Source organism: Sphaerodactylus townsendi, linkage group LG03 (genome assembly GCF_021028975.2).
Source record: "Sphaerodactylus townsendi isolate TG3544 linkage group LG03, MPM_Stown_v2.3, whole genome shotgun sequence".
Lineage (NCBI taxonomy): Eukaryota > Metazoa > Chordata > Lepidosauria > Squamata > Sphaerodactylidae > Sphaerodactylus > Sphaerodactylus townsendi.
This window is the reverse complement of record NC_059427.1, coordinates 87,490,145-87,514,818: the sequence shown is the minus strand read 5'-3', so window position 1 is coordinate 87,514,818 and position 24,674 is coordinate 87,490,145. Positions and strand designations below refer to the sequence as shown.

At 41.2% G+C, this 24,674-nt stretch overlaps 2 protein-coding genes across 3 annotated transcripts in view; one reads left to right on the top strand and one right to left on the bottom strand.

The window, feature by feature from the left end:
- The window catches only part of SAR1B (secretion associated Ras related GTPase 1B), a 47,837-nt gene extending 34,553 nt beyond the window's left edge, over positions 1–13,284 (bottom strand). The window contains exon 1 of the mRNA XM_048487379.1: positions 13,115–13,284. The gene's annotated coding sequence lies outside the window, so the exon portion shown is untranslated. The remainder of the gene's footprint in view (positions 1–13,114) is intronic.
- A 7,493-nt stretch (positions 13,285–20,777) lies between these two features.
- The window catches only part of SEC24A (SEC24 homolog A, COPII coat complex component), a 46,143-nt gene continuing 42,246 nt past the window's right edge, over positions 20,778–24,674 (top strand). For both annotated transcript variants that reach the window (XM_048492117.1, XM_048492116.1), the window contains exon 1: positions 20,778–20,954. In XM_048492117.1, coding sequence (XP_048348074.1) covers positions 20,885–20,954 — 70 coding nt within the window. In that variant the 5' untranslated portion in view covers positions 20,778–20,884. The remainder of the gene's footprint in view (positions 20,955–24,674) is intronic.

Here is a 24,674-nt window from a genome sequence, read left to right as displayed (position 1 = left end):
TTCTCGGCAGGCCCCAATGTATTCGGTGGAGCTCTGCAATATGAAACGGGGGCTCAGACGTCTAGAGCAAGTGTGGAGGAAAACTCGTGACGGAGTGGCGCGGACATCTTATAGGATGTTTATGAAGGCCTATGAGGTGGCGACAAAGGAAGCGAAGAGAATTTTCTTCTCCTCCTCTCTCGCATCTGCTTGCTCTCGCCCGGCACAATTGTTTCGTGTAATTCGATCTCTGACCTCCTTGTCGGAGGGTTCCATAAATTCTCAATTGACTATTAGCTGTGAGGCATTCATGAGCTTTTTTGTGGATAAAGTCACGTCACTTCGCCAGGACCTCCCCCACACTTTGGCTACAATTAGTGAACTGGAGGCTCCCTTGCCGTCTTCAGGCCCTTGTTCGGCCCAGTTTTCCCTGCTCTCTGAAGCCGCTGTTGACAGGGCCTTGGCTGCTGTTAGACCTACTACCTGTCCTCTGGATCCGTGCCCCTCCTGGCTTGTTAAACTTTGCCGGGAGGAGCTACGACCCCACCTGTTGAAGATCATCAATAGCTCCCTTGAGCAAGGAGCCTTTCCGGGTGGGTTGAAGGAGGCAGTGGTTCGCCCACTCTTGAAAAGACCATCATTAGATCCTAGCGATCTGGCCAATTACCGACCCGTCTCGAATCTTTCGTTTCTGGGGAAGGTAATTGAGAGAGTGGTGTTGGAGCTGCTTCAGGGTTTCCTGGATGATGCATCGGCTTTCGATCCCTTCCAGTCCGGCTTCCATGCTGGGCATGGGACAGAGACTGATCTTGTCGCCGTCACAGATACGCTCCGTATGCAGCTTGACCAAGGCGGATCGGCACTGTTGGTATTGTTAGATCTGACCGCAGCGTTTGACGTGGTCGACCACGGTCTTTTGGCCCACTGCCTGGCCGCTTCCAGGGTACGGGGCACTGTCCTTAAATGGATTGTCTTGTTCCTCTGGGATCGGAGTCAGCAAGTGTGGTGGAGGACCAAGCCTCCCGAAAGTCCCTACTTCATTGTGGGGTGCCTCAGGGAGCGCTATTGTCCCCGTTGTTATTTAATATCTATATGCGACCCCTTGCTCAGCTGGTACGGAGCTTTGGGCTGAACTGTCATCAGTACGCTGATGATACTCAGCTCATTCTGTTGATGGAGCGTGGAGTGGTCATCGCCCCTGCAGCTCTACAGCATTGTTTGGAGGTGGTAGCTGGTTGGTTACAACAGAGCAGGTTAAAACTCAATCCATCGAAGACGGAGATCCTCTGGCTTGGTCGTGGGGGGGAGGTTGGGAACTTTCAGCCGCCAGTGTAGGAGGGGGTCTCATTGGCGCCGGCCTCCTCCGTCCGCAGCCTGGGGGTCCACCTGGATTCGTCTCTTTCAATGGAGACCCAGGTGGCCCATATAACCCGGGTCGCATTTTTCCATCTTCGTCAGGCCCGGCGGCTGGCTCCCTTCCTCTCCCACACGGACCTGGCCACAGTGATCCATGCAACGGTCACCTCTAGGCTGGACTATTGTAACTCGCTCTACGCGGGCCTACCCTTGCGGCTGATCCGGAGGTTGCAACTGGTCCAAAATGCAGCAGCCCGTTTGCTCACGGGGAGCGCCTTCCGTGACCACATTCAACCAATATTGTGTCGTCTGCATTGGCTTCTGGTTGAATTCCGAATCATCTTCAAGGTATGGGTGCTTACCTTTAAGGCCTTACGCGGCCTGGGACCCTCATACCTTCGGGACCGCGTTACCCCATATTTCCCCACTAGACCTCTGCGTTCGGCAGAGGCCAATTTACTGGTAGTCCCTGGCCCCTCAATGATGCGGCTGGCCTCCACTCGGTCCAGGACCTTTACAGCCCTGGCCCCTGCCTGGTGGAACACTCTTCCTCCAGCTGTCCGGGCCCTGCGGGATCTTGGTGATTTCCGCAGGGCCTGTAAGACGGAGTTGTTCCGCCGGGCTTTTGGAGTGCCCAGCTGCTGAAAGTGCCCCCTCCCCCCCTTTCATCCCCACAGAACTTTGGGTCCATTATCATCTACAGGAGCCACCCTCTCTTCTCTCTGCTCGGGAGGGTTTCAGAAGGATTTTAGCGGGCATTGCTATGTATTAATTGCTGCATTTTAACTTATATTATTGAAAGATTCTTGTATTTGATTTTATGTCTATTTGTATTTGAACTTTATGTTGTTCACCGCCCAGAGCCCTTTGGGGGTTGGGCGGTATATAAGTTTGAAAAATAAATAAATAAATAAAATAAATGAGGGTATGTGTGTGTGTGGAGTATCTACCCAACTGTCTGTTAGAAGTCTCGTAGATATTTGGCCCCCTGCTTTCTTTCAGGCCACCCATCCTCTTCAGGCAACTGCTGATTTTGCAGAGCAGATAGTTTCTCCATATGTGCCAAAACTGGACCTCCTCTCTGCCAGTTCCATCTATGCAAAAGCATCTATGTGAGGAGGTGTACCTACTTGTCCTTTTAATGTTTATACAGCAGTCTACGAAATAAACAACTTCTTGTTTTTTTAAAAAAAATAGTACATTAGGGATCTAGAAGTAAACTTCCAGTGCATAATTTGCAGGCTGCCAGTCCCACCTCCTTTCTACACTCAGTTCCACAGACCCACAGCTACTCTCCACCATCTGCATGCACATAAATCCTGCAGTTCTGCTGACCCACCAGCCCCTCTCTTCTCTTACTGTCTTCCTCAGGTCTAGAATCCAATGGAATGGTGGTGGGGGTAGAAAGTACCGTCAACTTACAGCTGATTAATGGCGACCCCAGAGACGTTCAGAGGTGGTTTGCCATTGCCTGCCTCTGCCTAATAACCCTGGATTTCCTTGGTGGTCTCCCATCCACATACTAACCAGGTCCAACTCCACTTAGCTTCTGAGATTTGATGAGAGGAGATTCTGAGATTTGATGAGATTTGATGAGACTGGATTAGCCCAGGTAACTCAGGTCACGGCAATGGAATGATGCTCACATTTTAATAAACAACTTTATGTCCTGTGTACTTATATTAATTTTGTGGGAAAGGGAGAAGACAGCCTATATGTTTAGGCAGAAGTAGGACGTAGAATAGTGTAACCATGATGACTTTTCAGACCGGCTTTGCAGGAAAATCACTGCTCATCTAACCATATGTGAAATAGAGGCATAGTAAACTTGCAGACAGACATGAAAGAAGGCAGCCTATTGCAGTGAAATCCACTCACTGGCTCAGGAAACACTTGTGGATCTTCTGAGTGCTGTTTTCTGATGTGGCACTTGCCCCATATCTTAGGAAAACAGCCAAACCTGTTGCCCAGTGGGGCTTGGGCTTGGCAGGTGATTTACAGATTGAAAAGCTGCCACCGGAGGAACACGTCAGCTGACAGTCTCCCTGATATGTAGTGATTTTTTAAGAACCAAGGCATGGTTTACAAGACGGAGAAATTACTACCAGAAAAGACTTCACCCAAGAAATATCTGAATGTTAAAATACAGAGCAAAACTAAGAAAAGCTACTGAAAGGGTCACATCTAAACCCAATTGAACTTTAACCATTGTACTTTGCATGTCAGTAATTCCAGGTGCACTATCTCCTCGAAACAGCTTGGCAGATGAAAGTTTAAAGTCCACTATATGACTCTGCACATTGCAGAGCAGATTTATTTAATAACTCCCCATATCTGATAGAGTTATGCTCCTCGGTAAACTCCATTCATAAGCAAAGCAAACAAATATGATATAGTCTTTGTCAGCAAAGGAACATATGATTGTACAACAGAGGACAAAAAGAATTTCCAAACAAAACTAGCCACACTAGAGGAGTGGTGTGTGTGTGTGTGTGTGTGTGGGTGGGTGGGTGTGTGTGTGTGTGAGTGAGTTCTCTACCTAAAGAGATACACGTTCAAATGCTGAACTACAAAAGGCTGTAGCCATCAGGTTTTGCAGAAAATAAAAGGAAATGCTATTAGGAGTATATAACGCTAACAGCTGTTACTGAAAACTACTACAAGGGAAATAAGGGTGTCTTTATTGCTATATGTTTTCTTACATCAGATCTGAATTTTACACAATTACATTTCAACTTGCAGTTCTTGGATTTCAAGGCCCACTTGACCCTGCTGTTTGTTGATTTCATTACCCTGCATAAAAATGCATAGTGAGGATTCGCTATTTGCTTTTGGAAGTTCTTAAAAGCTTACACCGAAGAACAATTTTGTTAGTCTTTAATGGGTTGTAAGATTCCAGTTTATTTTTCTGGTCAATATTTGTCTGTTGAATTAAATGCCTTGCAAACTTACGTGATATTTACTTCATTTGCTTAAATGACACTTTGCCAATAGGAGCTGGTTCAATAACACACTGTGGGTTTGTGCAGGCTAATAATATGGATTCCTTCACTATAATTCAGAACCAGTAAGGGGCTATAGGATCATATACTCCCCTGCACCTCCTTTCCAGAGCATGAACCTTCTCCTGATTTTACCTGGTCATGCATCATAACAGCACCAAGGGAGAAGAGACAACAGCCAGGCAGTCATTTGTGCCTGAAATGGATTCTAGCTGAGAACTTCCTGTCGCTCACCAATCAACTGTCATCAATGAGGCAACAGAGAGAAGGAGCAGTACCCAAGTGTCACCTCACAGAGATCTTGCCAAGTTATTTTTTAATATAAATTTGTATTCTTAAATTGCTTTCAGTGCAGTTCTATGTCAGTTACTACAGTCGGAGCCCAATAAAATCATTGGGCTTTAACTGGAGTGACTCTATGCAAGATCACACTGTTTTGATGGTCATTTTGACTTCAAAAGCATGATAAATTTTATTTATTTATTCTTTCAACTTCTAACCCGCCCTTTCCTGACTAAGTTGGCCTCAGGGCAGCTCACAATAATTTCCAAAAGCAATTTAAAGTAATATAATTTACAATTTAAAATACTCAGTCTCTATTAAAATTCCAGTGACGCACTTAACCATATAACAATAATGAGTAAAGCACCACTCCCTCTTATCAAAAATCTGAAACTGATTTCAAACCCACAGAGAAAGCTGGTTAACCATAACTGTAATTAATGTTAGTGCACATCTCATAATGTAGCTGGACATAAGACCACTGGGGAATGAGTGAGAGGAATTGGTGCAAATCATACAACACCATGGCCAATTTCCAAGCATCTAGCCACAGATCCTCCCTGTTCCATCTAGATCAGCCATGTATGTATGTCATTCACTTAATCATAGTGACATCTCCAAACCAATGGGGTTTGAGTTTTTCTAGCATGCAGTGAACTCTTCCCATAGTCCTTATCAAAGAATCAGACATAACTAAGAAATACAAAGCCAGAACCTGATTCCACTTTGCCTGAGTGTGGGAAGCCAAAAGTGTAGGACACAAACACCCAACATTACTGGGCATGAATGGGGCACCACATGAGAAAATTTTAATTGTGGTGAGCAGCTTTGGGAAACAAGCATCAGTCTGCCAAAGAATCTCTACATCTCCTAAGAAAACTCTGTTTGGGCCTAGTCATTACACTGCTGAACTGATAACTTGCCTTAGAAAACATATGAAATTACCTGGAAGCTACACTTTGTGTGGGAATATGGCAAGTATGCTGTTTTTTAAGCAGGTGGTCAACCATTATCAATTCAGTCAGGGCAGAACATATGATAAACTGTTTCAAAGTCTTTGCTCCATTTTATATATTATATGGAACGTCATCTCGTCTCACGTTCTACCACAATTCACTGGAACCTCTCTCACTAGTCTTTAGGTGCAACTTAAGTACAATTTTGGTACTATTCTGCTGCTGGATTCACATTCCATCCTAAACTGTCCCTGATTCCACAGGATTGAAAGCAATCTGTTATCCACTCACATTTTCATAGTTGATTGTATCTCCTTGAGCTGTAATCAATTGTCATTTTGGTAACAAAACGTCTTTGTAGAACAATTCCCACTTAGTTAAATCTTACAGCCTTCAAAACAAAAATGATAAATGATGTTAAAAGTTAATAGGAACTCAATATTGCTCAGTGCTATGCAATATTGACAAACAAACTCACAAGCGAGGGAGCCCAAACCTCAATTTTAAAGATCAGTGCTATTCTGGTGAAGTTTAAGTGAATTTTCAGTTCATAAATAAAAATCTCCATAATTGGTCAATACATGTTCTTCAGCAAAATGTTACAGCTAGAAATGTACTGTTCCATCATGGAAAGCATACAATAATATAATGGGAAGGAGGGATGCATTACTGTCTTTCTTTCATCTAGTGTATTGTTCCATCTTTGAGTGGCACATGATGGGAGGGTTGGTGGTGGAAGAAGTGCTGGTTCAGGAAGACATGGAGACATGATGGTACTCACTGCGAATCTAATCTCCAATTTATCCAGGGAAATGTGGCTGGTAAAGCTCTCTCAAATGGCTCCATTTTGACCTTGGTGTTGTGAAATGCCAGGTCCATGAAAAATCTATATAATAGCTCACCTGTTGTATGAGGAACTGTTGAACTTAGCTTCCTTGACTAAAACTTGACTTTATCCAACATGATCCAACATGATGTTGGACAGGCACAACTGGCAATGTCTGAATATGAAATCTTTCATCATTCTTGAACTGATGAACAGGGCGGGACGGTCTTTTCCATAAGGCCTTCTCTATCAATAGAAACTTAATGCAGATAGAAACTAGCTTTTATTGCATGCATCTTGTGTTGGGTAGCAGGACCAGATTAGGCAGATGATACATCAGATGGATCCCTAGCTTGACAGTGATATCCCTGGCTGAGATGATAGATATAAGCCTTTGGTGCTGATTGTCCGTGAGGACAAATCATGCTCAGAACTTCATGGCCTCCATGATAAGTACGGATCTGTTTCAGATTGTGATGTGCCAAACACTTGAACAAAAATATATGGTGGACCAGCTTGCCGGTGGTTCAGCACTAGTCATTGTCAGATCACTATCTTCTGAAGAAACAGCTGAACTCGTTGCCTCCTCCTTGCACAGGCAGTGGACCAACTGAGATTAATACTTAATTAATCCTTTTGGTTTCTGGTAGAGGAAGAATAAGAGGAAGGAAAAAGAGAAGTTTGGATTTTTCTCCTGTAAGGAGTTTCAAAGTTGCTTACAAACCCCTTTCCTTCCTCTCCCAAAACAGATACATTGTGAGGTAAGTGGGGCTGAGAAAGTTCTGAGAAAACTGTGACTAGGCCAAGATCATCCAGCAGGCTTTATGTGTAGGAGTGGGGAAACAAATCCAGTTCACCAGATAAGAGTCTGTCGCTCATGTCAAGGAGTGGGGAATCAAACCCAGTGCTCCAGATTAGTGTCCACCACTCTTTACCACTATAAAACACTGCCTCCCAGGATGCTGTTGTTAAATAAGTCTTCTAACTGTAGAGTCCTCTTACAAATCAAGTTGTATCAAGAACTAGTTCTTTTTAAAACCAAGATCTTTCTCCCCTGTCAGTGAATGAGTGAAGTTCAGCAGGAGACAGTTACAAACAAGGTGCAACATAAAGACACAGAATTTTGTCTTATACTAAATCTGATAAGCCCTTGACTGCATGACCTTGTGTCAGCAGAATCCTATCCAGCTCAATTGTTTAAATTGATTTGTGGCTTGATAATACCTAACTTTGACTTCATCAGTAATGGTCATTTGGCCCCTAGCTAGAATGCTTTTGCAAGGTTCTTGGCTTACAAAACCTTTAGTGTTTTGCCTTGGAGGATAAGCTGAGAATAGGTCTGGTACCCAAAGTGTCAGAATCACCTGCTTATCCTATTGTTATGGACAGATTCAAGTTATCTTGGCTGTGAGTGCTGACAGGGTCCTTGGGAATATGAGAGTCACCATTTGTCCTCTTGATCCCTATGTGGTTTTAAAACCCTATGTGGTTTTAAAAATTGTGTCAGGAAAACATTTTGGAGCCCTTGGTGAAAACACTGCCTGAGGGAGCTCTCTCTAGATCTCTGAAAGAGATAGAAATTAGAATGTAGCTTTAAAAAAAGCTTTATTGGCTAGGGGTGAGGTGACCAATCATAGGTCAGCCTCTGATTTAACTTTTTCTGGAGAAGGTTGAAGTATCTAGTGGCAGGAATGCGTGGATGACATATCTTCCCTTGTGTCATATCAATCTAGTTTCAGGACTTGGTTTTGAACCAAAATCGTTTTAGTTGCACTGGCAGACAACATTTGTTTAAAGTTGGATAAAGGACAGTAATTCCTGTTGATACCAATACCTCTATCAGCATCCTTTGACACAACTGACCATTCTTATCTACCAGCTGGAATATGTAGTTGGTGTTGAGAAAGTTGCTCATCTGTAGTTTTAGAGTTTTCTCTCTGATGGGACACAAAGACTTTCCTCTGGAGGAGGACAATCAATTGGGTGAGGGGCTGGGAGTCATCAATATGCAGATGACACCCAGCTCTATACTTCACTATCCAAGCCTCCAGGTGCATCTATCTTGGTTTCGAACCAGGACTTTGAAGCCATAATCAGGTGGCTGAAGCAGAACAATCTACAGTTGAATCCAGAGGTAATGTTCATTAAAAAAAAAGATGATTTTCTAGAGGGACTGAATCTACTGATCCTGGATAGAGTGGAGGTGGACTCTGCAGAGCAATTAAAGAGCTTGGGAATGCTCACAGGCCAAGGCTTGCTGTTTGAAAAGAAGGTTGAAGCAGTGTCCAAGAACACCTTACATCAGCTGCATCTGGTTCAACAACTCTTAAGTAAGCCAAATTGCCACAGTGACCTCACGGTTGGATTACTGTAATGTGCACAATGTTGGACAACCTTTGAACACGACCCAAAAGTCATGTTGCAGCCCAACTATTGCCGGAAGCTAGCTGATGGAAACATATTTTGCCTACCTTTTGTACCACCTACAACAGAGTTCAGTTTCAAAGAGCTAATTATGATTTTTGAAGTTGTTTGTGGCCTGAGGTCTACATATCTCAAGGACTGTCTTCTCCCATATGTTCTTATTCACCAACTATGGTCTTCAGACTGCTACTTGATGGCTGTATCCCCACATAGAGTGGTCCTTGAAGCATTAACCAGAGCCTGGGCCTTTTCCATCACAGAACCCACTTTGTAGAACAGGTTCCCAGAAGAGGATAGGAGCGACTCCTCACTGGAGATTTTCAGAAGGTACTGCAAGTATTGTTTGTATGCTGGAGCTTTTGGTGAAGTATGAATAGCAGGCATCTTTTAATGGGAAACAATAGTATTTTGTGGTTTATTATTTTGTTTTAATCTGTAATGTTTTAAGAATTACTTGTTAATCACCTTGAGTCAAGAGGAAAGGTGGGTTACAAATAAATAGCAGTGACATGCTGTTGCAGCAAGCTACCTAACCATTATTTAGGATGATAATTTGTATCATGAATTCTAGTTCTTATTTACAAACTGAAAAGTTCCAATAATTGGATAGCATGAGTTTCCTCCACTGGCATTCTTTTGAAGCCTGGTAGATTCAACTCTTTGTATTCCTTAAATATCCAGTATTTGAAGATTAGCATATTTCCTCATTAAAATGACAACACAATTCCTTCTTATTAAAGGGACAACACAAGTGTTTAACTCACAATACTTTACTATTAAGAACTTCAAAGTCTGACAATAAGTTCATTCCAGTAGTATGCAATCTATTTTTTTATTTGCTGCAATTAGCAGCACATTTTGTTTGACAGACTTCAATTCATATTTTATTCTCAGTCGATATGCAACTGAGAATATTTTGCTTGGCTATTCAAAAAAGATATAAATACAAGAAAAATAATATCTCGAAACTAAACAGCACCATGCAGCATTTGTGTGGTACTTATAGAAGTAATTCTCAATACAGTTTTAATTTCCGGATGAAGCTATTGAATAAACTAGACACTAGTAAAACAAAATTAACAAAACATCTCTCCTTTGTATGATGTAAACAAAACCAAAGGCTCACTAATTTAAGAGATGCTTAACAGTTAGGGTGCTCACAGATCAACTACTGTTAACACAAACAAGCTTTCTAGAATCCCAGGATCCCTTTTCAGGCAAAATATAGAGGAATCAATTATATTCACAAAAAGAAACAGCTTTCAACAGTCACATGGCCCAGATAAACATATGTCTTTCAAACACTGAAACCAACAGGTACTTGGGTCCCACTGATTTCAATGCGGTCTGATTGTTTTCACTGGATTGCACCCAATGTTGTTAGTCTTTTGCAATCTAGAGTGATGGCTTTACTGGCTAGTGTTGGATGATGATTATGAACAAACATATCAGTGGTCTTAAAGCAACTACATAATAATTCAACCCCTATCCAATAAATATATCTGTGCAAACAGAGGTTTAGGGGCAAGTTGGGAATTATGTTGTAATTGCTTGTAACATCCCAAAGTTGGTCTATCTTCTTTATCCTGACTATTGACAGAACTACATAGTCAATTTTAAGGTGAACAACTTTAATTCTAAATTTGAGGAGATACTCAAGTAGTACGTGATTTAGTCTAAATGTGTAAAAAGATCAAGCTACTGTCTTTCTTGAGCCATCTATATTTACCAAGTGTGAAAGATTAAATACTGTGACTATTAACAAAATTAATTATTGCAAACTCTTTTGTACAGATTATATAACTTCTGTGAGTAATCTGCCCTGATCTCCAATGAGAAAGGTACATTATAAATAATGTAAGTGAATAAATAAAATGTGTCTGTTATGTTTTGAGGCAGCAGTGATAAGTTACAAAAAAGTACATACAGCTGGAGTGACATCATTTCTATAGTTCAAAGGAATTTCAGCTTCCATTGCTGACATACTGGATCACTATCTAAGGAAACCACCACCCCTTAAAGAGGTGAAATTCATAGTATGAAACTACGTGCAGTGATATTAGTCATCAGATTTTTAAAGATTAAGAAATCACAGAGAGATGGCCACACCTGATCTGCACAGTCTAAAGTCTGAGATTTGTAAAACTCCTAAGTAACAGCAAGTAAAACTCCTAAAAACAAAGTGATTTCTACAAAGTAATTGGTTATTAACACTTACTTCACAATACATTTAAATCCTCTAAATGCAAATAAAATAGAATCCAGGTTAACATTCAGTGTACTCTAGTCGATTTAAATACCACTACTGATTCAGACTCTCAAAGTAGTTGATCAAACCTCATTTTTAACACACAATCTTCAAACAGAATTGTATTTTGGAAATAATACAGAAACGTTGTTAGCAGGTCATAACCATAGTCTCTTTTACACAAAATATTAACTCTTATGAATGCTATCATTGAGCAACAAACCACTGCCTTTCTGATGCACAATGACAGAATTCACTCATTTCCAGATTTTACAAAAAGCTCGTGCTTGTGCATTCTAGATACATTAGTCTCCAACAGTTATTACCAACATTAGGTTCTGTATTAAATTCCCTTAATACAGGATCTACATTTCCATGTCACCAGTTAACATGTGGGTGGAAGAGAAACATTTCACAACAATTCCAGCTTCAGACATGACATGGTAGTTAAAGCACATTAAAGAGAGAACTAGATTGTATTACGAAACTTGAGTATTTACACCTGAACAAAAAACATGACATGGTCTTGTTTCACTAAGTTATTAACCTGATTTCAACACTAGTGGCATAAAACCCTTTCAGTTCAAGAGGTTACAAGGAAGATTGGTGAATGGAAACACATATTTTGAACTTGATTATAAGCATTATATGCAGGCGAAACGTTAGGAACAAAATCCACCAGACCACGGCCACACAGCCTGGAAAACCCACCAGAACCAACTGATTGTAAGCATGTTTACTTAGAAGCTAGTGCAGTGTGAATTACTTTCTGAGAAATATAATTGGGGATTGTAAGTTTCAGTTGTCCCAAGTGGTGTCAGATGCCTCTAGAAGAACATTCTGCTGTTGGGCCAGAGAGGGTGATAAACAACTTTCACGGCTGAAGACTTTATATAGCATTACCTAAGCCAAAAGGATATCTATTACAAATCTGTAGATCTTATTCTGACCAAAAAAAGAACACTATTGTGCTATATCTCAGCCACCCACAACTAAGAAGCACACAACTTCCTTCTAGTGACCACCTGCAATCTCCACAAACCCAACCCAGTTTCAATCTTTTAAGTAGCATATACTCCTACAATACAACCAATAATATTTGGGGCAAGCTCCCGGTATTGAGACTATCAGTATTCAGCCATTTGCTGGATTAATAGTCAAGTCACCAGCTGACAGTTTCAGTAATGGAGATCCATCATCATGCTTGCAATGAGACTGTGTGTACATTAGATAGGCCAGCTTGGTCAGAGATAGAACATTTGTCTTTAACACACGTTTAAACCTTTGCTCATTTAGGAGTTCATCAAGTTGCCTTGGCCAAATGACTTACAGTTCATAATTATTATAATTTCCTCCACATAGTTGTTTTAAGAATGAAACCTGCCAGGCATTTGGTAGGTTAAAAGTGGCATAAAACTACTGATAATATGGCATGCCGATGGAATACCAACAAAGGCCAGTAGACAAGTCGCCAAGTCTTTTGGTATTCTCTCTCAACTATTCCTATGCGCTGACTCATAAGGTGAGGTCGGGCAAATCAGTTTAATCGCCAGTTTCCTTTCTAAATGACAGCTGCGACTGACTTCGCCAAAGCTCCAAATAGGACCGATGGACTAAAAGTTCACTATTTAGCAACAGAAATATACAAAATATACAAGCACAGCTTAGGAAGGAAACAAGAGAGGAATGAGAGGGACAAGGTAGGCGTCATTGGGGAAAGACCGAGGAAAGGTGAGAGGGTATCGGGGACAAAAGGAGAAATGAGGAGACAGAACGAGATACTTGGAGATAGGAGTGAAGCATCTACTGCAGGAAACAGGTGCAAGGGGGCAGTCAGGGCAAAGGGAGGCAACAGGTGCTGTAGCAAGAGGGTGCCATCGGTGGGGCAGCGAAATGGATAGGAGAGACACAGCCTTCGGCTGGGAGAACACAAGGACGGGCCAGGGTGGAAGAGTGGGATGCGAGAAACCCCAGTGGTGCTGGAAGGAGATCCTGAGCCTTGCGCAGCATCCTTCCACTCCCGCCGCCAGAGCCAACTCACCCGCGGCTAAAAGCCTAAGATCCGGGCCGCTCCGTCTACAACTCCAGCCGGCACCAACACAGGAGCCCGGAGACCGCTCCGTTCTTCCCTTCTCCTCTCTTCTTTCGGCTCCGCCCCTCTCCGGCTCCTTCCTTCCGGGCCCTACTGTCCGGCTGATCACGCAGGAGCGGCGGCGCTCAGGTTGTCTGTGGCAGGGCGCTCTTGCTGGGACTAAAGCGAGCTGACCTTTGTAGCCGTCGAGCTTCTTCATGATTTTTGCTCGACTGCCGCACGCCAATTCCTGATGTAAAGACAGATGCCCGACCAACTATTTGCAGCCCAGGCCAATCTGTGCATGGGGATTGCCTTTCTTCCACCTACAAGCCATGGCCCCAAATACCTCGGTGTGGGTGGCACGTCAACAGTTCAATCCAGCGGTGGACATCCACATTTAACCTTTGGTCCAATATGTTGATGAATTGCATCCGAGCCTTATTCCCTCAATTGTTTTGTTTTGGATTATTAGCCCCAACAATTATTTACCTAGCCAATTTTACTGGGGCTTCAAAAGCAACTTTTGAAAAAGGAAGCATAATTATATCGTGTGGTCATCTAGACAGCATTGCTTTGAATGCCTTTTTAAATTGCTCAGCATCTTTTAAGTGCACTTGCAAATGCAACTGTGCTAACTGAACAAAAACTTAAAAGCCTGTTTCCCCTACATTAATCATAATGGTGAATGAAAGAAAAAGAATTGATGGGTATTGATGATTGTGAATGAGAAATTAAAGCTCTTTAATCTGTTTTGTCTATTGTGCCTTTTTAATTTACTCTTCCACGGAGCGCAGACCAGCAGTCATAAGTTTCCCCTCTATAGTATCTTCAAAATAACCCTGTGAGGTAGAGTAGACTGAGAATCACCAGCCTATAATGGCCGATGTCTAAAAACAAAGCCAAAGTGACTTGACATCACTAACAAAAAGGGGAAGCTTGATACCATTTTTCCCCAGTTTTATTCCTTCTTTTTCATTTTACAAAAGCCATGTCCTGAATTTGCTCGTTCATAATGACTTTATTCATGATAATTTTAAATCAGTTGTTGGCAGCTAAACATGATGGCAGACTATTCTAAGGTACTGAATATTCATAACCGAGTCCCTTACCTCATCCTAGTTACTGACTTGCTACTTCTTGTGTACTCTTAACTTGCTGCACCTCAATACATTGCAAGTAATGCGGAGGTAGTATCCATGAGTTTTTCAGCATTTCTGAACCCAGCTGTGCACTAAGTAGAAAAGGTTGATATCCATTGGAAGCAGGGGTAAAAGTAAGGCAGTATGGGTCTTTACCACTCACCCCCCAGCTCACTCACACTACTGCAAGCCATTGAGTTCCCATCCCCCAATTCTTCCACTGGCATCAAAGGATCCTTGGGTGCTGTGTTGGCTTTAAGTCATGTCCATGTACTTTGAATGGTGCTTGGCAATAAAATGAGTCTGCAAAGTTCCTTTAAATTTTGATGTCTATGTTCTCATAAAAATATACCAACTAACAATCTTGTAGTTGCATTCTGTACCAAATGGTGTTTCTGAATAGTCTTCAGAATCATCTCCCATAAAGCACATTGTGGTAATCTAATCTGGATGTTATCAGACCAGGGGTAACTGCACCCAGATCTCGATTTTCCAGGAAGAGTGAATATTATTTGCGGTTAAAGACACCCACTTCCAAAGATCTGCTAGTTACCTCTTCCAGTAGAGACAGGGTGACTCTTCATTCCTTGGTCAACTATACTTTTGATCAGCAAGGCTTAAGTGTTGGAGATTGACAAACAACAAATTACAGCTACAGCAAGAAAAATTGAAAGATATGAAGCAAGAATCATCCAGTACAAAATTAGCAATTTCAATCAGATTAAATGCATTTCTACCAAAGCCTCAACACAAATATCAACATCAAAAGTGTAAAACCAGAGAAAATTGCAGCTCTTCAGTTTTGGAAAGGTCTGTGGGAAAACCAGAAGGATTACAAGAAGAAGGCACAGTGGATAAAGATTTTTGAGGAAAGTGTTGGCAAAAAACAAATGCAAGAACTGGAACTAACAACTGCTATGATAGCAAATTGAGTCAAGGAAGTGAAAAACTGACATCACCTGGACATGATCAACTGCATGTCTTCTGGCTCAAATACCTGACCAGTTTACATCCAACAATGGCCAAGCAGTTCAGTGAAACCATGCAAAATGATGAAATCGATGAATGGCTAACAACTGGGAAGACACACTTGATTCAGAAAGATCCAGCCAAAGGGACAACACCTGGAAACTACAGGCAAATAACATGTATGTCCACAATGTTCAAACTGCTCACCAGTATAATAGCGGATAACATCATGCACTACTTGGAAGCCAATAACATCCAAATGGTGGAGCAAAAAGGGAACAAAAGGAGGAGCAGAGGTACAAAAGATCAACTCCTGATAGACAAAATGATAATGGAGAACTGCAAGAATCGAGCAAATTTGCATATGGTCTGGATCGATTACAAGAAGGCATTCGACTCACAGCCCCATAGTTGGATCACGAAAGGCTTGAAAATAATTGGTATCATCAAAAACATACAAATATTCACTGAAAAAGCAATGAGAAAGTGGAGAACTGAATTGACAGTTGGAAATGAAAACTATGGAACAGTCAATATCATCATCATCATCATCATCATCAACCTTTTTATTGGCATAAGTTTAAAATACAACAGGGAGGTTGAGGAGAATCAAGTTAAAATAAGTAGGTTCGGACATTTCCAGCAGTTAAAACAATAAATAAATAAATAAACTAAAATCTGTGACGAATCTGCTGTGCCAGCACCAGAAATTTGGCAACGTCTAGGGATCTCTGAGGAGACTGATCACAAAGCAGAAAGAAGGATTTAACCTTGTCTGGTGAGTTGGCATAGTTCTCAGTGTATGGGTCTATTGTCTTCTAGATGAAGTATATAGTTCGCAATCTAGGAGGATGTGCTCAATTGTTTCGATGGCTTTTTGTGAGCAGGGACACGTTCTTTGTTGGTATGGGATCTGGAGAAATCTGCCACTCAGGACTGCTGAAGGTAGGGCATTTAGTCGGGCTAGCATTAGGGTACGTCGGAGATATGGTGAAGATATATTGTAAAAGTACCTTGGTAGCCCTTTACTGAAGGGAAGAGGGTGGGAGCCCTCCGGTAAAATGCCCTTCATGTATTGAGTAGAAAGCAATTGATTTTCAATGTCAAGTAGCCTTAGCGACAGAAGTTTGAAGTCAATATCAAGCAAGGAATTTTCCAAGGTGATTCACCATCGCTCTTATTATTTATCATCACCATGATCCTACTAACAGTGATTTTAAAGAAAACAAAGTTGGGATATCAAATGGCTAAAGACTCAGAAAAAAATCTCACATTTGTTGTACATAGATGATTTGAAGCTCTACAAGAAATCAGACACAGAAATCCAGTCATTAATGAACACAGTCTGAATATTCAGCAAATACATTTTGATGGAGTTTCGCCTGGAAAAGTATGCCACTGTGGCAATAAAGAAGGGCAAGATTACTGAGAGTGACAACATAAAAATGCCTGAAAGCCAACTAATCAAGTGTAACCAAAAGGAAGCCTATAAATACCTGGGCATTTTGCAGCTGATAACATAAAGCACAGGCAAGTGAAGTCTGTGGTCAGCAGAAAATACACCCAGAGGGTTAGGAAAATTTTGAAATCCAAATTAAATGTTAGGAATACCATCAAGGTACATTGCTGGAAACATAAACTGGACACAGGCTGATTTGGATGTGTTGGATAGAAAAACTCAAGACGCTTATGACAATACACTATGCCTTACATCCACATAGTGATACTGATAGACTACGGTATACCTTCCCTGAAGATCTGTTGGCAGAGAGTTACTGCAAGTAAAGCAAACAGTGGAAGAGGAGAAACATGGGCTGGCCAATTATGTGAATGAAAGACAGGAACAGGCATTGACTGAAGTAAAGAACAGACTTTTATTGAGAGCCCGGAGAACCAAACAGGAACACAGAAAAAATGTGATTAAAATGAGAACTGAAAGCTGCCACAACAAAGCATTGAATGGCCAATTTCTGGAGAAGATCAAAGACAAGGTGGATAACAAAAAAGATCTGACTGTGGTTAACAACTAGAATTTTGAAAAAGGAAACTGAATCACTGATTTTAGCTGCTCAAGAGCAGGCTATTCAGACAAATATGATCAACTGATTTGGGTGGGTTTTCCGGGCTGTGTGGCCATGGTCTGGTGGATCTTGTTCCTAATGTTTTGCCTGCATCTGTGGCTGGCATCTTCAGAGGTGTATCACAGAGGGAAGTCTGTTACATACTGTGATCAAATATGATCAAGGCCAGAATCGCAAAATCCTCAGATGATGCAAAGGGAAGATTGTGCAAGGAAGCTGATGAAACTGTAGATCATGTACTCAGCTACTGCAAAAAGATCACCCAGACTGAGTACAAACAGAGGCACAACTCAGTGGCCAAGATGATCCACTGAAATTTATGCAAGAATTACAACATTAGGACAACTAGAAACTGGTGGGATCATTGTCCAGAGAAAGTCACAGAAAATGATAAGGTGGGACTTCCTAATCCAAATGGACAAAGTGCTGGCACATAATACACAGGATATCACAGTGATCGAGGACACGAAAGTGACCATCATCAACATAGCAATACCTAGAGACAGCAGGATCATTGAAAAAGAAAATGAGGTCACTAAATACCAAGATCTGAAAATCAAGATACAGTGACTATGGCACAAACCAGCTGAGGTTGTCCCAGTGGTAATCGACAACCTGGGCACCATTCTGAAAACACTAGGACAGTACTTGAAACATCTTCAAATCAACATCAGTCAGATACAGAAGGCAACCAGGCTGGAATCCGCACGAATACTACACTGATATGTTACAACTTCCTAGGCCTATGGGTGAGGCTCAAATTGTAATGAAAGGCCAACAAACAGCTAAAGAACTGGCATATGTGATATTTTTAAAAATTAAACAACAATAATAATAATTCAATTTCTATGCTGCCCCTCCCCTCACAGGCTATTCTTGGCTGTTATTCAGGGTTGTCATTCCTGGAGATCTCCCAGAATAAGAACATCTCCAGGCATTAGACATCAGTCTCCCTAGAGAAAATAGTTGTTTTGGAGGGTGGACTCTATAGAATTATACCCCACCAAGGTCCTACTCCTCCCCAAACTCCCATCAAGAAAAGGCAACTCTTTCACAGTCAGGAAGTCTTTCTCCTCCCATCAAGAAAAGGCAACTCTTTCACAATCAGGAACTCTTTGGAGATGTGATCTTTTACAGTGATCTTTTACAGACTTCATCTGCATCTCTTGCTCGCTCACTCTCTTTCTATATAGATAACTCCCAACATTCTGTCTCTTCTCTAATGTGACCAAGAAAAAAAGTTCAGTTAGAGGCAAAGCAGATTAAAGTACAGGGATACGCATGTAGTATCAGGCCTGATTTTCAAAGACTCTGGTCACTCGTGTGGGTCAGAAAACAGGCTTAGCTTGGAGGTAGAGCCCAATCATGCTCTGCATGTCCGAGATCCCAGGTTCAGCCTCCAGCATCTCCAGTTAAAAGGGATTTAGCTAGAAATAACTTCACCTAAGAACTGGGAGAACTGCTGCCAGTCAGAGCTGGCAGTACTGGTGTTTGTGTTAAGTCTTTTCAAGTCATTTCCAACTTATGGCAATGCTAAGAACTGATGACCTCCACAACATATTATTATTGTTCAGGTCTTGCAAACTCTGTTTCTTTTACGAAGTCAATCCACCTCATGTTGGGTCTTCCTCTTCTCCTACCGTTGTCAGTTTTTCCTGGCTAAAAATCTAGTCAGAGGCAAACTAGGCCTGAAGTTTCAGGCCTGAAACAGAACTAGAATACGGGATCCGAGTGTCATTGATCTCAAAATTGGTCTACCAGGGCAGATGAATATAAGGCATAATCATGACTTCAATGTGGAAGAATACACTAAGCTTTCCATGTTGGAGATCCCAAATATAATTCCCAACATATCAACTTTACAATTTTCTATGAATTTTAAAATTCCTATGAACCAGAATTCAAGAAAGAATTACATACTTGAGTGCTAAGGTAGTGTGCCCTGCTGAGTTTGATGAGACCCATGCATAGGATTGTACCTTTAGATCTGTTGATTGTAATATGTTTAAATTTGTTCAGTCAATGCTGGATTGTGGCTACGATGGGAAAGTAAATTAGGTCCAAGTGTTATGTTCTGCTATGCTAAAATGATTAGCTACATGAAACTTAAACCAGCAATCAGACTGTATGCTAAAACCCTGCATTCAAGCAGGCTGAATGAAATAAGTAATCTAGGAGATGGATTACAGCATGAGAATAAGGATGTTGGATGAACTTTGATCCTTCTCATAGTACAATACTTCTTTTCAAACTTCATCTCTTTCTTGAAGCTTCCAGTGCTTGGTAAATAAATGTATTTATTACCAATTAACATAAGGTTGGTATCCTTAACAACTTGGTTAACTGGTGACAGAACCAAACATTTCCCCTTCTTCTAAGTAATTTTCTGTGAATAGAATGCTCTGTTATGCAAACAAGAGAAAGAATTGGGGTGGCAATCTTATGTGCACGTAAATGGGAGCAGTTCCCATTGAAGTCTGTACAACTGTTCTGAGAAAATGACCATAGATTTACGCTACACATTAGCCATTTAATTGTTAGGGACAATTAATTTGTGATTTAATTTTTTTTTTAAAAAGAGAAACAACTTGCATTTTAATAATCGAAACCCAAAAGCCACGTAATACCTTCTGTTAAAACCAACAAAAGAACAAAAAAAGCTCAGCTGACATTAGTGGGAAAGGAACAAAATCTCAGTGTGTTCTTGGACTTAACTGTTCATGTGCTGAAAACTGAAAGTGTTTCAATACGCCAGATTGTCTTTCACAGGAAGAGCAAAATATCAATTATTTGAATCTTTATTGACCCTGCCCTTCCTCATTAAACTTTCCCACAAGGGAAAACGATTGCCTTCCAGCACGAAATGATTCCAAACGTACAAAGAGGAAAAAAATCGATCAAATATCGCTCGATTGCATCAAGCACATTATTTCACTTTTTAATCTTTTAATAACGCCTTGTAGATAAATCAGATTTTTCCGTCTTGTAAGGCGCGTCACATGACTCTTTTGAAGCAGGAAAATTTCTCCTGTTGTCAGAATTTCTAAAACCCAGAGCGAGAAATTCTTAAACTCAACTCTCCTTACAGACTAATTTTAAGCAGAAACTTAATACGAAATTCGGGGGAGAAGTGCTGTTTGCTCTTGGGAAGTGAAGCAAAATCACTCCGCACGTCTTCTCGACACAGCTAGTTTGGTATATCCCAGACCTTCTTTACGGCTGTTTAAACTTTACATTCTAGAACCCTCCTGAAACGGATTTAAGTGTTGACAAGATCCAGAGTAGCGAAATAAACACGATATTCGTCTCCTCCTGCCCCTTTAAGTTAAAGCGTGGAAGGACCGCAGGTTTTTAGACAGACGCCACGCCCACCGCTGCGGAACGCTCTGTCCCGGAAGTGCCACGTGTACGTAGTGCGCTTGCGCGTTCGCTCTGGTCCTTTCCGGTGTGAGCGTGAGTCTCTCCCCGCCCTCCTGCACTGGGCTTGGCGCTGGGGCCCGGCCTGCAGTCACAGGCGCCGGGACGCGGACTCCCCTGCCACCGCCGCCATGGCCCAGTCGGGGAGACCCGCGTTTGGCAGCCAGAATGGGGCTGAGCAGCCGCAGCCGTACAGCAACGGTGAGTGACGCCCGGCCGCGCTAGGGGCATCAGGGGTGTTCTGTGTGGAGTGTCCGAGGGTGCCTCCGTCCTGGCTCGGCCGGCCGCAGTGAAACTGCCCGTGTGTGAGATCCGAGTCCAGAAGGGTCGCTCTCGCTTGTTCCTCACCCCCCTTCCCCCTTGACTGTCTTTCGTCTGTGAATGGGGCTAAGAGTAGATCTCTCTCCGGGTCATCGGCATTTGGGCTACGGGATCGCCCCACTCTAGGTTCGTTTGAGGCCTGAAGCATCCAGGCTGAGTTTGCCGACTGGACTTTGAATCAAAGGCCACGTAGCAGAGTCTTGTGTGGAGAGCCTTTCGCCCTCTCTTTGTGAACTAAATTAATTTGTGAATTCTTTATCCGCCCTTCTGTAGGCAGCAGTCCTCCTGACTGGAATGCTGTGAAGTTTGCTGAGATAATTTGCTTTCATGATGGCCTTTAGACCCCTTCTTGGGCTTACGGTGTTGACAAGGGTTAATAGTAGGGTGGCTGAAGATCTCTCATAGTATACTTAGATGCCCTTGACAAGTTTATGTATTTGGGACACTTGGTGACATATCTGATTCTTCTCCTGACACAACTAGGATGCAGGTAAGTGACAACAACAGGTACAGTACAAAAACAACCATCTAGGAAACATTAAAACACATAGTTAAATATGTTATTCTAGCACATAATTAAATTAGTTCCAGCCAGAACCCATTAACTGTATTCTATAAATTGTTTTAAATCTGTTTTGCTGGAAAGCCATGGAGTTGAATTGGTATTCCAGAAATAAGTCTGGGAACTATAATAACCAAGCTTCACTGCATTGTGTACCTTTTAGAGATAGGCTTTTAAATGCACAGTCAGGGGGACACTTATATTAAGAGGCTTTGTTTGCTTAAATGTTCCCCACAACCCTGTATGAGGAAGCAGGGTCTCCCGTATGAGACTTTAAATATGTCCACGTAACATTGATTATCTTTTATCTCTCTGATCACTGAATTTTGTCATCATCCCTGTGTAACTGAAGATGTCATCAGAGACTGGGTGGAGAACTATGTGAACTATGCCCTTTCACCCACATGTACACCCACCCACACATCTTTCTGGGTGAAGCAGATTTACTGAGCAATCTTTAGACCTATTTCCTTACATATTTACAAGATTGGATGGGTGCTCACAGAAACAACATTTTCCAAGTGTTTTCTGAAAGCATCCAGTGTATTATTGTTCTAAGTGTTCTGTTTTCAGGAAGAAGTTTTGGAAATGAAAAAAATGTTTCTTCCCTGATCTCACAGAAGCATGGTAATTGGGCTTAGGAGAACGTGCAGTGTTCTGCTCTTTGATGACTGTAGACTGATGTGTAAAGACATGTGGAGTGTTGCACACTAGTTCATCTAAATTAATGTTGCTAAATGCAGACATGATTGCCTTGGCTTCTAAACCAGTCTTCTGAAATCTATGCATGATTTTGCCTTTGAAAAACATTCTGACTTTGGGATAAGTGAAGAAAATAATAGTATTTAGAATGTCATTTAGTTGTCATGGTTAGCTTTTGGTTTTGTACATTTGGCAGTCAGAGAATCTTGACATGGTATGCGGGAATTGGGTTCTTGCATTTAGAATACCTCCAAATAATAAAATAGCAGTCTTAAAATAGTGAAACTTCATAAAAACAGAACTTATTCCTTTGTCTTTTGAGAGGGTCTTAATATTAGTTTGAATGCATAGTACTGGCCTTTGAATGTAGTTTGTGTTTTACCAGCATTGTGAGAGGCTTATACAGAATGACAGCTTTTATTCTGAACCGCAGTTGGAACAGAACAATGTACAAAGAAATAGCAGTCTGCCAGCTGGAGCAAGAAGGTGCTGTTGTTCAACATGCACAATTTTGAATGTTTGAATTTAACAAATGAGAAGCAATAGGTAACCCAGCATAATCAAGTGAGGTCATCAAGGAATATTAAGGAAAACACTGAGATAATCGAGATGTGTGAAGCTTTACATTTTAAAATGTATTAGACAGTTTCTGTTCTAAGATCATACCTTCATTCACACTTCTTCAGGAGTCAAAAAAGGCAGAAAAAACGGAAGGTACTAATACTGGAATGAAGAAAAAGATCTCAGAAGTATTCTGTCAAGGCTGCCAGTTTTATTGATAATAAAGTTGGTGTTTTGTTGTCAGATGGCAGAAGTCCACAACCTTTGAATAGATTAGACCAGTGGTGGCGAACCTTTGGCACTCCAGATGTTATGGACTACAATTCCCATCAGCCTTCCAGTATGGCCAATTGGCCATGCTGGCAGGGGCTGATGGGAATTGTAGTCATAACATCTGGAGTGCCAAAGGTTCGCCACCACGGGATTAGACCCTGTTACAGTGCTAAAGTTGCCACAGAGTCAGGGTCATATTCCAGTAAGCTTAATCTTCACTGGATGTTCACATTCATTTTATGGGTTCTGATCTATACTTTACAAATCATAAAATATGTTCTTTTCCAGACTGTCATCCACCTAATCTTATATTGCTAAGTAACTGGACACCCACAAGTTGTAGCTGAGTTTGTTGGCCAACTTGCAAATCCACTCTGGACCCAATACTGTATCCTAAACATTAACAGAAAAATGTGAGAAAATGTATGATTTATCTGTCTGCTTATTATGAACCTTTGTAAAAGACCGTTTCCTTTCTTGACTTTTATGTATTTGTCAAATACAAAATCATAGCAAAAAAGGAAAATAGATTTTTAACTTCAAAAATTAAACTTTCATCTTCAGCTAAATTAATAAATGCATGAAATGATTTTTTATTTTAAGTTGTGATTTATAACCCTTACCTGTCTATCATTTCAAATGCTTAATATTCCTGTCAGAAAGTGCATAATTTTTATGCAAGTTCAAATGCTGTACATTGTCAGGGAAAGGAAATGTGTCTCACAAAATTTGAACACATTTGGGCTAATATATAGCACTGTAATCTAACACTTGGGTAAGATTTTATCCACAAAATATACATTCTCTGTAGTATTTGGGCATTATAAACTTTTTATTAATACAAGGTTTAGCTTAATTCTCATTAAAAACTTATTACAAAACAAGACAAATACATTTTTAAAAGCAAGGAGTTCTGTGGCACCTTAAGGCTAACACATTTGTGGCAGCAGTTTATAGAGTCCATGCTTTCACACGCCTAAGGAGAGGGGCTATAATTTATTCTTGGGGCCATAATTTATTCTTGGAGCTTATGCTTTACATGCAGAAAGTTCACCATTTCAGAACCAGTAGCAGAGCATAAAATGATCTGTGGGTAAAACAATAATGTATGCAGTAATGCTAATTTCTTCATTGCTGGTCTAAGAGTGTAAATAATGTTATTTGATTTGATCATAGTGTATGCTGATGTTCAGAGCTGACAATGCTAAACTGGCTGAACTAGTGGCCTGACTTAGTATTTACCTTCTTTATAAAACTTGTATCCTGCCTTTTTGCCCTTACAGGGGCACCAAGGTGGCTAACAATTAAAAACACACATGAGAAAACTTATGTACTAATAGCACAGTTAGTCAAATCTGAGATTACTTAAATCTGGTGACTGGAGTTGTGAATGTGGTAGACAGATCTTTCTACAAATCTGTAGGATCCCCAGTTTTGCGGAACAATGTGAAATCTTTTTTTAAATTGCGTTTTTAAAAAATTAAAGAAATGCCTGTCATTTA